The following is an 18785-nucleotide window of genomic DNA, read 5'->3' as shown; positions in this document are numbered from 1 at the left end:
TTGATGATTGATTCAATCAACTAATTTGTTGATTGTATTAACTTGATTCTTTAGATATTGAAAATTAAATAAATAACATTATGTTAATTTAAGCGTACAGAAACGTTGCTGTTGTTCCAGCAAAAATCTTATTTTCACTTTACCGAGTGCCTAGTAGGTAATTTGCAGATTACCTAGATAATCTGAACATTACCTAGGTAATTTGAGAAATGGAATAATTTTCTCAGCTTTAACGGATCACCCTAGTTAATCTGCAGATTAGCTAGGTAATGCGCACATTAACGGATTTCGAGCTTTAGCGGTAACATATATATAAATTACAACAACAATAATAAAAAAGTTTATTTATTTATTTTTATTTGTTTAATTAAAATATAAAGGCTATACGTATTATATATATATAATTTGGCTTATGGAAAATTATAGTCTGCATCACTTCTACCGGTTATTAATAGAAACGTTAAGCTAATCATTTTTTATGACTCATTTGTTATCGTGTTTCTATTAGTGTACAAGAACAAACAATAAATTGAGAAATTATCGACATAGACTACAACTAAAGGCTGTGCACCGAAGCAAACACTTATATAACTCACACTGATCTAGTAGAGCAAATAAACAAATGTTACTTAGACTTTATTATAGTTATTATAACTGAAGCATCGTTTTTCATTCTCTACTTTTAATAGTTTGATATTTTGTGTGATGTATTAGGTCTAAATAATATCGATCTGTGAGAGATACTCATACGAATCTAATAGGAAAACACAAAATTGATCAATTTTTATATGTAGTTATGTAAAGTTTAGAAGATTTTAATATATTTTTTAAAAATTTCGATAAAAAATACGCTCACTTATCGTAGTATAATACAAATTAAAATAGATACTTAATGTACATTTTAACATAAAAGTGTTATATTATTATGGAAGCTGGAAACAAAATAAATAAATATTAAATAATTTAATATAGATGTTATTCCTGTTATCACGTCACAAATTTAAGTTTGTTATAGGATCTTGTAACGAGAAACTTTTAAAATAAATCTAATTAATGATTAAGTCTCATCTATTTAATTTTCTTAAGTAAATATTTATCGTTTGTTAATTATTTAATATTCTATAATGCCTGTAACTCTTACACCTACATAATATAATTTATTTATTCCGCTATGCAAAATAAATATTAAAATTTTTAAATGTCTAATTTAAAAAAAAATTAAGTATACGAAAGATCTTTAAGTAAAAATTTGCGAAAAATTCTGTTACTCGATGGGAATCAAGGAGAGAAGAAAGGTCAATAGAGTGGGATGAGTTTCCGATAGTCGTTACAGTATCTAAAGGAGATGAAAGATGGGAACAACTGGTCGGTGCCACGTCTTTTTTTTAGTTATGTCCATAGGATTCACCTAACAGAGCGTGATTGATGAGAACGTTTTGTAAGTGAAGTAACTTTGAGATGAGCAATTCGTCACTATAAAAACCAGATGATACGACATTGTTACTGAACCACCACAGAAATATATACTTTTACCAAAAAAAAACAAAAAAAAAACACAAGTTATATTATTTGAAAATAGACTCAATTTATTTTCATGTAATAAAATACGTAGGCTTTTTTTAATTGTTTGTGCTAGTTCTTAACATCGTATAGTTTCATACACCCGCTTTAAAGTTGCTAATCGATAAAGTGGTGTTGACGTGGACGTGTTCTATGTATTGTTGAAAAAACAATAACGAAAAAAGAATAGGTTATTGGCCGGAGGCGATGTTCTCTTTGACTTTGGATGTTCATCTAGTTAAGGATTAACGAGTCGAATTAAGCAAAGAAATAAGTTTTTGAACCAGTTCAGTTTAAAAACCTTTGAACTTTATATTTTGTTTTTCAAAATTTAAAAAAATGTTTATTAATTTAACGTAATTTATTCTTATTATTTCGAAATAATTAGCTGAAAATTGATAATAATTAGTTGATGAAAAATCTTAATCTAATTTGATAATTTCTGTTCGAAAATTTACTTTTTTTTAACGTTGTAAACTAATTTATTCTTATTGATTCCCTTTTTATTTTTATTTCTTTTTTATAGTTTAGAATTTATTAAGCTTGAGATTTAATAGATTTAATACTTGATTAACAGTTTAAGCTTTCTTTTTGCAAATATTTTTATAGTTTTTAAAATTGTTTTTCTTTTTTTTCTTTAAATCGATTTAAGAGATTAGTGTCACAAGTTTTCTCGAATAACATTTTGAAAAAAATTTGTAAAAAATATTATTTAAATAATTGTATAATCGATTTACCTTTAAGTGGAATGCCTTATAGAAAAATTCGTAATCATCCAACCATATTTTCTTTCCATTTTTTTTATTAGCAAATGAACTTTTATTCTTTAAGAGTAAGCAGCTATTTTACATCGTAATAAGCTATTCTCTTCCACTTGATTTTAAGCAATTAATGCAGAGAATAAATTAATAAAAAAATAAAGTTTATATCATTAAGAAATTAAATAAAAATATATATATAAATAACATTTAAAAGTAACGTATTTTTAATATGTGATGTAAATACATTAGAGCGTCGATTATCCGAAAGTCAATCATCCGAAACGTCAATCATCCGAAAGAATTCCAGTCGGCAAATTTAAATTTTCGCCAGTGCTGTGGCGCTGCAATCTTTGGCTATGTGTTGGGCTACTCAAATATTTTACGTTTTTGATACTAAATTAACTTTTGAAGTATAATTTTTTATTGTTTTTATATTTTTCAATATATTTATTTTGTTCGTACAAAATAAAAAAATAATTTTTAACGATACAATAGTCTTCGTTAGGCTTAACATCGACGAAAATTCAACGCGAAGCGACACGCAACGGAGAAAAATGTCAAGATGGGATAAATTAATATATTTTTCGTACATAATCGGTTATCCGAAACATCGATCTTCCGAACAACCCCAGTCCCCAATTGATTCGGATAATCGACGCTCTACTGTAATTTAATTTAATTATTAAATATTAAATGATCAACTGTTGTTTATTAACGAGTTTATTACGAAGTATTTCTCATTATATAAGTTTATTAACACGTTTTAATAATACAACAATTAACTGACAATATTTCAATTTCTTTCAATCGATCCATGGAAGTTGATTCTTCTGTAGAATAATAATAATAATAATACTTTTCTAAATGAAATTTATTCTATAAAAGAAAACATCTGACTAGATTTTACGTTTATAAAATCGTAGTATCACATTTAACAAGAGGCTTCTTTATTATTTTTTATTTCTTATTTTGTCTTCGTAAATCTTCCATACACGATTCAAAGTTTTAAATAGAAGAAATATCGATTGTGCAGGAATATATAATTTTATTTTTAGACTTTTTTTTTTGTTTGTTTGTTCGTCTCGATTGATTTTTATATACAGTTGTGGCTCGGATGTAACGACTTCAAGATTGTAAATGTTCACATCTTATTATATATATTATAGTTGAACAACGAATAACTTTTCACACTTACAAATGGACAAATACGGATAATACTTTTAAAATTCACTATTTCTATAACATAGCCCTTTTTTTTCTTTTCAAAATATATATATATTTATTTACACATATATATTTTATACGGAAACCATAAAATTCACTCGATTAATTCCAAGTATTCGGGTTCGTTTGTGGTGATTTGATGAATTTGTTTACTCACAACCGACATCGGTATTCTTTCTTGAGGATTTTGATGCCAACACGATTTCATTATCGCGTACACTTCTTCCGGACATCTGCTTGGTTTCGATAATAATTTGCCATTCGTGACTTGTTCGATAACCTTAAAAATTAATACAAATTAATATACTTTTATAAACAAAAAAAATTGAATTTACCATTATCTTTTCGTTATGAAAAAAATTGTAAACTTATTTTTAGCTCGATAAAGCTTACCTCGTGATTAGAAAGTTCGTACCAAGGCTGCTTTCCAAAAGTAAATATCTCCCACAAAACAACTCCGTAGCTCCAAATGTCCGACTCGACTGTAAATTTCCTATATGTTATGCTTTCGGGAGGCATCCACCTCACTGGCAGCATCGTATGTCTTTCCATCTATAGATAGATAAGGATCTTAATTGTATAATTTTTAAAATTGCATTCAATTTAGATAAAGTTCTATAAGATGCAACAAGCATTTTTGCTTTCAAATTGTAAGTGGAAAAGTAATAAAAATTTAAATTCTTCGTAACATAGTTTGAATTAAAGTATAATAAAGTAGTGTAATTCGCCTCGGATAATGCGCAACCACGGTTAATCGAGGCACGAAAAGCCGAGTTCTACCATATATATATCCCTATTTGGTGGGCATATAAAATTTAAATAGAAAAGATCCGATAACTCTACAATAATATAATATCCCATTTTATATATTGTTTACTACACTTAGTCTGGATTGTATGTATATGTAAGTGATACCACACTATTTGTATTATTCTTTTCTATATATAAATGTAGAAAAGAATAATACAAATACTCAGTTAAACAGTAAATACAAAAATTTTAAANCTGATCCGATTAATGCCATAAAACAAAGCTCGCTGCGAGTCCTGAAGGGGTTTCAACGAAAACGTTGACATAAGTTCATTGCAGTGGGAAGAAATTACTTTGAAGGGGAGGAAATAAATTTTGATGAATAAATTCAAATCTTGCGTTTTATTGAACCATTCCCGATACTTTTTGATTACAGGCGTATGTATATCATTTAGAATAATATAAATTTACCGTTGATAATTAAGCGAACTGCATCGTTTTGTGTACCAACGGCGTTTTCGACTATACATTTCAACCATCCGAAATCTTCCCTCCTCACTTCGCTAATTCTCACTATCTGAGCCGCTTCGTTTTTTGTTAAATTCTCTGTCAGATATTCTATAGTATAGTTAGAAGACAAAGCTGATACATTCCAATGTACCTCGGGGGTAGGTTTACCTTCTCCAATACACAACATCTCTGTCGATTGACTTTCGTTTATTTCTAAACGTTTTGGTATTACTTTGGCTGTTGGAAGCTCTAAAAAGATAAAAGTCATATCTTTATAAACAGGAAAAGAAACAATATAATAAAACATATAAATTTACTTGTTCTATTATAAATAAATTAATTTTATCTCGGAATTTATTCATTTATTAAATTATTAAAAATTATATTATAAACATCTAAAAATAATAGCTTATTTTAAATGAATATTAAAATCATTAATTTTAAATATATATTAACTATTTTAGTTTAATTAAAATTATTGTTGATTATTTTAAATAATTAATTTTCGGCAATATTAATTAAATAAAAATTTTCGATTCCACGATTCGTTTGAAGTAAATTAATGTTTAATCAAATAGTATGATTTATGTTTCTTGATAATTACTTAAAATATTCAAATTTAAGTTTTATTTTTTGGAATTTTATAATTTATATTTTCCACGAATTTATTTCTAAATTGTAAGAATAAATCTAATTGTGATACAGTAGAACCTCGATTATCCGGACTAATTGAGGATGAAGGTAGTCCGGATAAGGAAAAATCCGGATAATCGAAACAAATACTTTGTCTTTTAATGATAATACAACACGTTTTCTTTTCGATGACATATCGGTAATATTAAAAGTAAATACTGTATTTAAATCGTGATAAAATTTTCAAGAAACAAACGTTCGTATTGAATTTGGACTACTACTGACCAGCGCTAACAGACTACCTATTGTTTAAAAGGCCCTCTGGTGGCGCAAGAAGACGGATTTTATAAAATAAAAAGCAGTNCCTTAATTGTTAAACGACAGTTATTAGACACCAAATCGAACGATGCGACGTGTTGTTCATCAATTGAAGTTCATCACTCTATCAAAGAGCATGGTTCGTCTTCAACTATTCTCTGCTTTCCTCGAACATCTTGTACCATTCGAAAACTCTTGTTTTTGATAGACAATCGTTACCAAAGACTTTTTGTAACATTTCCAACGTTTTTGTAGCAGTAATTCCCATTGAGATAACATGAAACGACGACAGTGCTATCTTTCACTAGCTCAGTTTAAACGAATTATTCTGGATATTTTTGATCCAGTAATCTTATACATTGATCTTATAAATAAGTGTTTTCGCATCAAAACATTTCAAAATAAAAGTTTTATTTAGTTTATTTTAATACAGGCTATTTTAAATCGATTTTGCTAAAATAATAATAATAATAATAATAATAATAATAAAACTGGTAGAGAAAACAAGTAAGGATGATATTCGGTCGAGGATTTCTGCGACAATCCGATTTAATGACGTTACTATGCAGACATTTGGCAATAACAACATGTATGGAAATTGCGAGTAAACATTTAGGATATTATTTTAGTCGATTCGCTTTACAGATTGCAAAGAAACTTCTCTGTTATCGCTAACAAGAACGTGTAAGATGATATTATAGTCGAGCCATTCAGTCATTCGACTCGCACAGTTATTCTCCACTCGGCGATGTTGAAAATAATAATAAAAGTTTTTCTTAAATTTAAATCCGATATTTACTACTGTATATGGTTTCTCTCGGTATTAAAAAAATTTTTCGAAAAATTATTCAAATTATTTTATATTTTCGTCAATGTTTATCATTTTTATTTTTATATAGTTTAAGTTTCTTTATTACTGGATTAAAATATCATTGTGTTTATTAACCTCGCATACTTTTCTTTTTTAATTTGGTAATTATATATCAATTTCCTTTTAAAAATTATATATTTATTCTATAAAATTTCATTTTTGAAGATTTAGGGAGTGATTTTATATGGTTATAGTGTTTCTGTACCCATATAAAATCACTCAAAAATCAAATATTAACTTAAAATAAAAAGTTAATTGTGAAGCGTTGAATTTTGTCAAGCTAATTACACTAAAAGGAAAAGATCTTTATAAGAATATAAAGGCCTTTTTCCTTTATAAATATCTTTATATTTTTAAGTATAAGATTCTATAATATACAGTAGACACCCTATAACGCTGTAGATAATTCCGTTTTATACGAATTCCATGTTGTACGAGTCACCTAGATTTTACAAATACGTGAGCCGTTCACAGCCCGGCACACGTATTTGTAAAATCTAGGTGACTCGTACAACATGGAATTCGTATAAAACGGAATTATCTACAGCGTTATAGGGTGTCTACTGTATATTATAGAATCTTATACTTAAAAATATAAAGATATTTATAAAGGAAAAAGGCCTTTATATTCTTATAAAGATCTTTTCCTTTTAGTGTAATTAGCTTGACAAAATTCAACGCTTCACAATTAACTTTTTATTTTAAGTTAATATTTGATTTTTGAGTGATTTTATATGGGTACAGAAACACTATAACCATATAAAATCACTCCCTAAATCTTCAAAAATGAAATTTTATAGAATAAATATATAATTTTTAAAAGGAAATTGATATATAATTACCAAATTAAAAAAGAAAAGTATGCGAGGTTAATAAACACAATGATATTTTAATCCAGTAATAAAGAAACTTAAACTATATAAAAATAAAAATGATAAACATTGACGAAAATATAAAATAATTTGAATAATTTTTCGAAAAATTTTTTTAATACCGAGAGAAACCATATACAGTAGTAAATATCGGATTTAAATTTAAGAAAAACTTTTATTATTATTTTCAACATCGCCGAGTGGAGAATAACTGTGCGAGTCGAATGACTGAATGGCTCGACTATAATATCATCTTACACGTTCTTGTTAGCGATAACAGAGAAGTTTCTTTGCAATCTGTAAAGCGAATCGACTAAAATAATATCCTAAATGTTTACTCGCAATTTCCATACATGTTGTTATTGCCAAATGTCTGCATAGTAACGTCATTAAATCGGATTGTCGCAGAAATCCTCGACCGAATATCATCCTTACTTGTTTTCTCTACCAGTTTTATTATTATTATATTATTATTATTATTCTACAAATTTCCTTTAATTATTGTTCTTTCTTCAAGTATAAAAACAATCTTTCTCGATTTAATTATTTAAGAGTAAATTAATAACATCAAACATATATAAATACATAAAACTTCATGCAAAATTTCAGAAATTTTCGACAAAAAAGCATAGGGATTATTAAGCGTCCAAGAGGGTGAACAAAATCGTGTCTCCCCGCACACACTAACATCCATAAAATACAGGAAAAAGAAACCCCGATATTGTATAGTTGTTAGTCGACACCTTATTGAGTAAAATTTAGTAAACATATATCGAAAAACTCAATGGTTTCTGAGATATAAATAATTTTATATGTTACAATCATGACTAATTCATTGGCTTCTATGTGTCGTGCGACGTGAAAAGGGAGGATAATCTTGCAGAATTTTCACCTCGATATTCATAGAAAGTATTGCACACGTCCTTCCGTTTCCATGCACGCTTCCTTGGCGTCATGCACGCTTGGTATCTTCTTACAGATTCGTGAATTCTCTCAAAAATTCTAGGTTTTTATCAGATTATCTCTGAAACGGTTGAAATTTCGATCTATGTTTAGTAAGAATTTTTTTTTTTTTTTGTTCAGTATGGTGTGCACTTTCTACTATATGCCATTTTTTAATATCCTATATAAGAAAACAAATGCAAAACTATAAAAAAAATACTTAAATACTTTAATGCTTTAATTGTTTCTAATTTAACAATCGTTAAATCAACAGTAGAAATCGGGTATAATTAATACTAAATTAAAACTAATTAAAATGTAATTATTTAAATAAAACATTTTATAATTCGTAATTTATAAAAATAATTTAATTTTGAACGATTAAATAATATATAGGCCTAATTTGAGTGATTAAATATCGAACGATCGCTCGTTACAGGTGGAATTTTACAATCAATTGATGGCATTGTTCTTTTCTATTCGTTTTCTTCGTACCGATAATTACGAAGTATCTATTAAATATTACACGAGAGGATAGACGAATGCGTATTAAATAAATTATGAAATATGAGGATAATTTTAATATTAATAACATAGTTTACTTTACTTAATGAAGTTCGATTAATTTATGTTTAAGTATTAATTCTAGAAAACTGATCTACCCTATAATAATCGGTGCTGTAAACGTCACGAGACATTCCAAAATCACCAATTTTGACCACCAAATTTTCACCGACGAGGCAATTTCTTGTGGCGAGATCTCTATGAACGAAATGCTGCGATGCTAAATATTCCATACCCGCAGCGATTTGAGCAGAGATTTTTAAAAGTCCCGATAACGAAAGAGTTTCATATTTTTTTGGTTCTGTTTTCGAAATTATCAAGTCTGGTCCTCTGTCTCTATTAGAAAAACGAATATAGATGAAATCAAACGACATTACTTGTGATATTTACGAAGTAACAGGTAAAAATTACCTTAAGAAATTATTTAGATCCCCGTGTTCCATATATTCGAATACCAACATCAGAGGATTTCCGTCCGTTGAAACACCATAAAAGCTAACGATATTTTCGTGTTGTAATGTTGTAAGTAATTCGGCTTCTCTATAAAAGTCAGGTCTAGCATCTTCTTGATTAGGATCTTTTAGAGTTTTCACTGCAACGAGAGTCGTCGGTTCGTCCGGAGTTAAATAGTCTACGGTTCCAAGAAACACCCTTCCAAATGCTCCTTCTCCTAAAGTCTGGATGAAACTTATTTTCTCTTTAGCAATATGACGTATTTCTACAAGAAATAATACATTCTTTTTTAATTAAATAATAAATAAATTTAAGTGTAATAAGTCAATGCTAACCAACAGAACAGTTCTTTTCTTCGTCCTTACGATAATTTGGATTTTCCACCATTTTCGATGGATTTAAAGGAATCCTTTCTCTTCCGGTTACTCCAGTTCTTTTACTGTTTTCTTTTCGACACAACAACCAACAGAAAACGTTAGTCAAGTGGCAGAATCCGCTTCCTTCTTGGAAATTTGGAGAATCGCGACATTTTCTCAGTTGAAGAGAAAAAAATGTCGTTAAAAGTAAAATAACTGCAAATGTTACGCTTCCAGCTATAAGAAAAGGTAACTGAAAAAAATAAAATAAAATTATTAAAATATTTCAATTAAATAACTATATTTAACTTCAGTTTTTTTTTTCATTATTAATAAAATATATACGGTTATTTAAAACTCTAAAATGTTTTTTTTTTTTTTTTAAGAAAAATAAAAACATATCGAGTCTTCAGATATAAAACTATAATAAAAATATCATTGTATACATTTTGAATATAACAAAAAGTTGTTTTACTAGTTTAAATTATTGTAATTTAAATGCATTAGATTTACCAGATAAGTTTCTTGATTTTCTTCATCTTTCTCTGACATTTTCATCATCCCTCCCATTGTTGGATTCATGTGTTGATTCGGAAAGCGAGTATCATTAGGAAACGTGCCTAAATAATTATTTAATTATTTTTGAATATATAAACGTATGACAAAATAAATTTACTTATGAAATTAATTAAATATAGGAATGAAAAAAAAAACATCATTAGTTTACATATACCTGTAAGAAACCTTGCTTCTACCGACATGTTTGCCGTTCCGTAATTATTAACAGCAACTAGAGTATAAATACCGTCACTAATATGAGTGGCAATCTGAATTTCGAGACATCCTATAAATAAAAATAATAATTGTTATTAAAATATAATTTTCTTTTAATGTTAAAAATATCATTTACTAAATAATCAAAGGTTACATTTAAAAAAATTTATATATATACATATATAATACAAATACAGTAATTACTTTATTACTACCATGAATTAAATATTACCTTTCGTTACGGATAAATTATTGGTAATTTTTTTTTTCTCAACAGCGAAAGTAATATTGGATAATTGGAGTGGCTTATCGTTACGGTACCAGTATATACTGGGTTGAGGATATCCTGTTAATTCGTAACTTATTTCCCAATAAAAGTTCTTCACAGTTCCTAAGTAGTTTATTTGAGGAGGAGCTAAAAATTAAAATAAATAAATAAGTATATATGTATATATATTAATTTTTAAATTTATATTGGATTTAATTTGTTTGTTTGGGGAATAAATATGTACCAAATCAACAGGAAATTCACGAAATAATATCGGCTTTGTAAGGTATATTTTTGTAATAAGAACGGCAAAATACAGTAATTTAAAAAATTACCTTGAAATGTTTACTTTTTATATTACAGAACGATCGCGTTAATCCGAACAGCTTTTATCATTTTCCTAACTAAAATAATAGACTTGTAAGTCAAGTGTTGTCAGCATTGCTGCTCATTCCTTTCATTCTGTTTGACTTAATAACAATTGTAAAGTCTCTATATGGATCCCGGCTAATTTTTAACCCGGAAAATTCTTTTCGTTTCAGAAACAGTTCACTTTTTTACCGGGAAATGAGAAACCTTAGTATCTTACAACAGTAAAACAAAAAAAAAATGGCCTCAAAATATACCTTCTTTAATCCGAACTACCACCGTTCTCAATTAGTTCGGATTACAGTGATCGTACTGTACTTATTTATTTATGTATTTCAGAAAATAAATTTATTTTATAAACAGTAAACGTTAACATTTTGATTCTAAATTTACGAGTAAATTATAGCCTATATTATTTGTTAAAGAATATTCTCTCGCACTCTTAACAAAATATGAATATCATCTTTCTTCAATTAAACGTGTTTAATTGAAGAAAGTCAATATTGATTTCCAGACACATCAAAGTGCTATTTATAATCTGCTCTTATGAAAATTTTTTTATTTATATTTTTTTTAGTATTTTCTAAATAAAATGCATATGTTGTATTCTCTAGTGTTTTTTTTTTTGCATCCTTTCCTGTCGATCCGTATTGTTTACCAGGGGTAATTTAACTGAGAGAGTTTTACAGATAGCTACGATGCTAGTATAAATAGTAAAATTATCATAAAGGTATTAAGAAGTGTCGGCAGTAAATAACGATAACTGATTTGATCCTAGTGTTACGTTAAAGAGATAAAAATTAGATTACGTGTATTTGTGTTTTTGGACGATACACGGTTTTGTTTACCTTCTTTGAAGCTTAATTTCCGCGCTTTTTGTCGAAAATTTCTGAAATTTTGCCGAGAGGTTTGAGTCTTAGAGGGATTAAGTCTATTAAATTTTGATGGTTAAAGGTCGACTGGGTGGGGAGATAAACGGGTCGTGTGTCATATCTCGAGTAGGGTCGTCGGACTTAATGACGATTTTACTCCTGATTAGCATTTATAATTATTTATAAAATCAACCATCAAAATTAAGTTTTTTTTTGCCATTTTATAATTGAAAATATATCAACTCGTAGCAGGAATTTTTTTATTGGAAACATTAAATTATTATCTACCTCAGATTCTTATCAGTCATTAATGGATTCAGGTCTTCATTATCAGAATAATTCTTAAAACGGACATAAATTCATACCGATTTTTCAAATCGGTTTAGATTTATCATAAACTAAATATATTAGACTAGTCTAAGCATCCGTCATTGCTCAAAGGAATGCAGTGAAGATGCTATAATGAGATAAAATTTTATTATGGCTAGATAATGTCATATAATGTATTATCCGAGAAGTTATATTCAGTGATAACACAGGAAATCATCTTGGATTGTTTCCAAAAAAGAAAAGGAATATATAACAGTATTGAATTCATTTCTTATCTATATCCCACTTTATCAAGTGGGATACAATAGTACACAAGCAGAATGTTACAGATTTAAATGTCTCCAAAGATATTCAACTTAGTGTTTACATAATTAGTAACACTACTTGAAAAGAATTTAGTAAATGAATAAACTAAATAATAAAGTACCTATATCAAAGGAAAAATAATTTGAATTCCTAAATTGAAATAATCTAATTAGCAATACTGAGAGTAGTGTAGAATTGCTGTAAAATTTAAATACTAAAACACTAAGTGATATGTAATAGGCTGTATGCTCTAAATTAAATTAAACACTTCTATATTCTCGTTTCAACAAGTTATCAGTTTTTAGAGGGAGAAAGAACATTTCTTATCGTAAATTAAATACATCACATGCTTTTAATATAGTTAAATTTAAAGCCTTTTTACTCCTATGCTCTAAATTAAGAACAAAATGTATAAAAAACAAGCAAAATCATAAAAATTTAAATGTTTTCCTGATAGCTTGATGCATCTGCATATTTAGAAATGAAACGTAAAGTACTGCCATACATCAAATGGCAATGAATCTAATCTGAATCTAATTAACGATACTTGTTAGTGATAAACTTTTAGAAAACATCGTGTAATCAATAACTTTAAAAAAACTTATTAAAAATAGTAATAACGGATGATAAATTACATCAAATTCAGATTTTAATATATAAAACCGTTTTCATTTCTGTCATATATTTTTCATTTTTAATCTATTACGTCTTCTCTGAACGTAAAGACCAATTAGGTATAAAATATCAAGATTTCAAAAGAAACATATTTGCTTTTGTATTAAATTCATTGTGATTTTATGACACATAAGGATTGTTTCAAGACATTATTTTTAATAACTAATTGGTATGAATGGGTGGAATCGCATATGATTTAAGTATTGTACAAGTAAAATCACACAGTTCTTAAATTAGAAAAAGAATTATTTTAAGTCAGAAAATGATCCAAAAATCCGAACTAACAATATATACAGTATACTGTAAATATTGAAGATAAAACTGAGTTCTGTCCAGTTAAAAATGGATTCAATTTTCATCAGAAGTATTTTCGTGTCTAGAATTCGTTTAACGTTCAATCAGGTTACTTTCATTAAAAATAATTTTTCCAACTCCAAATCGATTTATTTCATCCTACACACTTTTTTAATAATTCATTTTTTCGAAAGATTTCTAGTCTTGAAAAATATAACATTTTTTTTCTTTTCTTTTCAGTCAATGCTGTTAAATTATTTGTTCGTAATATTTTTTTTTATTTTCTGTTATAAGAAATGAAAATCGGGTTATAATTTATTATATCGATAAATGATTAACATTAACTTATTTATATTATAACTTACTTAATGTTACATATACATGGTCTTTCAAATAATGTGCCAGTTACTTATTGATTATCGCTATGAACTCAATAATTGATCAATTGACTAATAAACATTTATTCTTATGTCAATGTGAAAACATGTGTGTTCTTGACGGTTCTCGAGCTCTTTCTATACACTGTCCTTCACTTAATCACACAGATAATAAGTCACAAGGATTCGGGTGTGGCAAAAGAGATCCCATTCCTCACTCCTCTAGAACAACTAAACACCTTGTTGGATATCAAATGATTACGAAAAAATGATTACGAAAAATGGTAAAACTTTATTATCGAAGATGTTGGAATAAACAGCGGTGTTGATATTTTGATGGATTAATATTGGTCCACTTATGCCTTGGTGACTCGTTGCTTCTCAGACAGTTTTCGGAGGATGTTGTGGCATCTCTATAAATTGCTGGAGGTTTTCAGTGGCCAAAACTAATAATTTTGCCAATTGACATATACGTCCAGATGGAAGTGCACCTAGCCTGAAACCATACAAATTGAGCATCCATGACTTCGTTATCAATTTGATCGAGAATTATATTTACCATATCAGCTTTACATTATTCCATTCCTAAAGGAACCTGCTTGGTACATTGGATAATATGCTCCTATAATTTACCTTGCAAAATTCTATGGGCACTGCTCCACGATATTCCAGTTTTCTGGCTAATTCTATGATAGAACTCTTTGCAGATTTTTTGCAGAAGTTATATTACTAAAACTGTCTTTCTTTACTACCTGAAATAGTAATGTTCTCTTCATTTAATAAAATTATCCCAATCTAATTTGCATGAGCGCTTATTGCAAAATAATGGCCCAGTCTGTGGCACATTGATTGAATGGCCCTGTAATTTAACATAAATGTTTTCTTAAAAGGAAAACAATCGTAAGACATCATCTATATATACATATATCTTAATAACTGTCTAAATAAATAAAAATTGACGTGTTCTTTTAAATATTATTATTATTACTATTAAATTTAATATAATATGTCTATAGCTAAAGCTGTTGAATTGAATAAAGCTTAGTCTAAAGAGTCGATCATATTAATAAATACAATTGGAAAAAAAGTAATATCTTCTGAAGCTTTTAATGTATTTGGATTTTTTTTATGGCAATTACCCTCAAATAAAAATTATCGTCGCATTACAGTACGTTTATTTCCTACGAACTTGGAACGAATAATGGATATATTCCATTAATACACGAGGAATATTAATCAACGACAGTGAATTACAGTTCAATAAGCAATAAGCAAATGAACGTCTAGTCTCATTAAAGGTTACTTTTATCAATTCGAAATGTCCTTGATCGATTTTACCTGTTAGTAACGGAGAAGGATTTTTTTACCCATATTTAATTTGCAGTAAACAAGTCAAAAATTTATTCGTTCATTTACAATGTCGCTATATTAATTAATAATTAGTGCCGTTCGACTTACATTAACAAATGCACTTTTCTGATAAATAATTAATTATGATTATATTATATATCATTTAGAATAATATAAATTTACCGTTGATAATTAAGCGAACTGCATCGTTTTGTGTACCAACGGCGTTTTCGACTATACATTTCAACCATCCGAAATCTTCCCTCCTCACTTCGCTAATTCTCACTATCTGAGCCGCTTCGTTTTTTGTTAAATTCTCTGTCAGATATTCTATAGTATAGTTAGAAGACAAAGCTGATACATTCCAATGTACCTCGGGGGTAGGTTTACCTTCTCCAATACACAACATCTCTGTCGATTGACTTTCGTTTATTTCTAAACGTTTTGGTATTACTTTGGCTGTTGGAAGCTCTAAAAAGATAAAAGTCATATCTTTATAAACAGGAAAAGAAACAATATAATAAAACATATAAATTTACTTGTTCTATTATAAATAAATTAATTTTATCTCGGAATTTATTCATTTATTAAATTATTAAAAATTATATTATAAACATCTAAAAATAATAGCTTATTTTAAATGAATATTAAAATCATTAATTTTAAATATATATTAACTATTTTAGTTTAATTAAAATTATTGTTGATTATTTTAAATAATTAATTTTCGGCAATATTAATTAAATAAAAATTTTCGATTCCACGATTCGTTTGAAGTAAATTAATGTTTAATCAAATAGTATGATTTATGTTTCTTGATAATTACTTAAAATATTCAAATTTAAGTTTTATTTTTTGGAATTTTATAATTTATATTTTCCACGAATTTATTTCTAAATTGTAAGAATAAATCTAATTGTGATACAGTAGAACCTCGATTATCCGGACTAATTGAGGATGAAGGTAGTCCGGATAAGGAAAAATCCGGATAATCGAAACAAATACTTTGTCTTTTAATGATAATACAACACGTTTTCTTTTCGATGACATATCGGTAATATTAAAAGTAAATACTGTATTTAAATCGTGATAAAATTTTCAAGAAACAAACGNAATTGCGAGTAAACATTTAGGATATTATTTTAGTCGATTCGCTTTACAGATTGCAAAGAAACTTCTCTGTTATCGCTAACAAGAACGTGTAAGATGATATTATAGTCGAGCCATTCAGTCATTCGACTCGCACAGTTATTCTCCACTCGGCGATGTTGAAAATAATAATAAAAGTTTTTCTTAAATTTAAATCCGATATTTACTACTGTATATGGTTTCTCTCGGTATTAAAAAAATTTTTCGAAAAATTATTCAAATTATTTTATATTTTCGTCAATGTTTATCATTTTTATTTTTATATAGTTTAAGTTTCTTTATTACTGGATTAAAATATCATTGTGTTTATTAACCTCGCATACTTTTCTTTTTTAATTTGGTAATTATATATCAATTTCCTTTTAAAAATTATATATTTATTCTATAAAATTTCATTTTTGAAGATTTAGGGAGTGATTTTATATGGTTATAGTGTTTCTGTACCCATATAAAATCACTCAAAAATCAAATATTAACTTAAAATAAAAAGTTAATTGTGAAGCGTTGAATTTTGTCAAGCTAATTACACTAAAAGGAAAAGATCTTTATAAGAATATAAAGGCCTTTTTCCTTTATAAATATCTTTATATTTTTAAGTATAAGATTCTATAATATACAGTAGACACCCTATAACGCTGTAGATAATTCCGTTTTATACGAATTCCATGTTGTACGAGTCACCTAGATTTTACAAATACGTGAGCCGTTCACAGCCCGGCACACGTATTTGTAAAATCTAGGTGACTCGTACAACATGGAATTCGTATAAAACGGAATTATCTACAGCGTTATAGGGTGTCTACTGTATATTATAGAATCTTATACTTAAAAATATAAAGATATTTATAAAGGAAAAAGGCCTTTATATTCTTATAAAGATCTTTTCCTTTTAGTGTAATTAGCTTGACAAAATTCAACGCTTCACAATTAACTTTTTATTTTAAGTTAATATTTGATTTTTGAGTGATTTTATATGGGTACAGAAACACTATAACCATATAAAATCACTCCCTAAATCTTCAAAAATGAAATTTTATAGAATAAATATATAATTTTTAAAAGGAAATTGATATATAATTACCAAATTAAAAAAGAAAAGTATGCGAGGTTAATAAACACAATGATATTTTAATCCAGTAATAAAGAAACTTAAACTATATAAAAATAAAAATGATAAACATTGACGAAAATATAAAATAATTTGAATAATTTTTCGAAAAAATTTTTTAATACCGAGAGAAACCATATACAGTAGTAAATATCGGATTTAAATTTAAGAAAAACTTTTATTATTATTTTCAACATCGCCGAGTGGAGAATAACTGTGCGAGTCGAATGACTGAATGGCTCGACTATAATATCATCTTACACGTTCTTGTTAGCGATAACAGAGAAGTTTCTTTGCAATCTGTAAAGCGAATCGACTAAAATAATATCCTAAATGTTTACTCGCAATTTCCATACATGTTGTTATTGCCAAATGTCTGCATAGTAACGTCATTAAATCGGATTGTCGCAGAAATCCTCGACCGAATATCATCCTTACTTGTTTTCTCTACCAGTTTTATTATTATTATTATTATTATTATTATTATTATTTTAGCAAAATCGATTTAAAATAGCCTGTATTAAAATAAACTAAATAAAACTTTTATTTTGAAATGTTTTGATGCGAAAACACTTATTTATAAGATCAATGTATAAGATTACTGGATCAAAAATATCCAGAATAATTCGTTTAAACTGAGCTAGTGAAAGATAGCACTGTCGTCGTTTCATGTTATCTCAATGGGAATTACTGCTACAAAAACGTTGGAAATGTTACAAAAAGTCTTTGGTAACGATTGTCTATCAAAAACAAGAGTTTTCGAATGGTACAAGATGTTCGAGGAAAGCAGAGAATAGTTGAAGACGAACCATGCTCTTTGATAGAGTGATGAACTTCAATTGATGAACAACACGTCGCATCGTTCGATTTGGTGTCTAATAACTGTCGTTTAACAATTAAGGACATTATTGAACATGTTCCAGTATCATTTGGATCTTGTCAAGTAATTTTAAAAGATAATTTAGCGCGTCGAATGCGTGAATGGCGCTCGAAAGATGAAGCAAGACCGAAAAGACCACGTCAGTCAGTCACAAATCAGGGTCGTGTTGACTATTTTCTTTTATTGTCATTGTATTATATATTACAAATTCTTTCCGAC

At 27.7% G+C, this 18785-nt stretch overlaps 1 protein-coding gene across 2 annotated transcripts; it reads right to left on the bottom strand.

Moving 5' to 3' along the window:
• Positions 1 to 3043: 3043 nt before the first annotated feature.
• On the bottom strand, positions 3044 to 15895 carry LOC111616633 (NT-3 growth factor receptor-like). Of its 2 annotated transcripts, none has more exons than XM_023358030.1 (9): positions 15613 to 15895; positions 10821 to 11003; positions 10548 to 10658; positions 10328 to 10434; positions 9824 to 10067; positions 9417 to 9723; positions 9104 to 9341; positions 3939 to 4097; positions 3044 to 3825 (listed from the first exon to the last, which is right to left on the bottom strand). In XM_023358030.1, exons 1-9 carry the CDS (start codon positions 15836 to 15838, stop codon positions 3640 to 3642), a joined length of 1761 nt encoding a protein of 586 aa, XP_023213798.1. In that variant the 5' UTR covers positions 15839 to 15895; the 3' UTR covers positions 3044 to 3639. The 2 variants fall into 2 exon arrangements, with proteins under 2 accessions (XP_023213798.1, XP_023213792.1); XM_023358024.1 differs by having other exon boundaries at positions 3045 to 3825; positions 9794 to 10067.
• Positions 15896 to 18785: the final 2890 nt, after the last annotated feature.

The sequence above is a fragment of the Centruroides sculpturatus genome, unplaced genomic scaffold (genome assembly GCF_000671375.1).
Source record: "Centruroides sculpturatus isolate CEXI.00-Female unplaced genomic scaffold, Cexi_2.0 scaffold24, whole genome shotgun sequence".
In the NCBI taxonomy this organism is placed as follows: domain Eukaryota; kingdom Metazoa; phylum Arthropoda; class Arachnida; order Scorpiones; family Buthidae; genus Centruroides; species Centruroides sculpturatus.
This window is presented reverse-complemented; position numbering and strand designations above follow the sequence as displayed.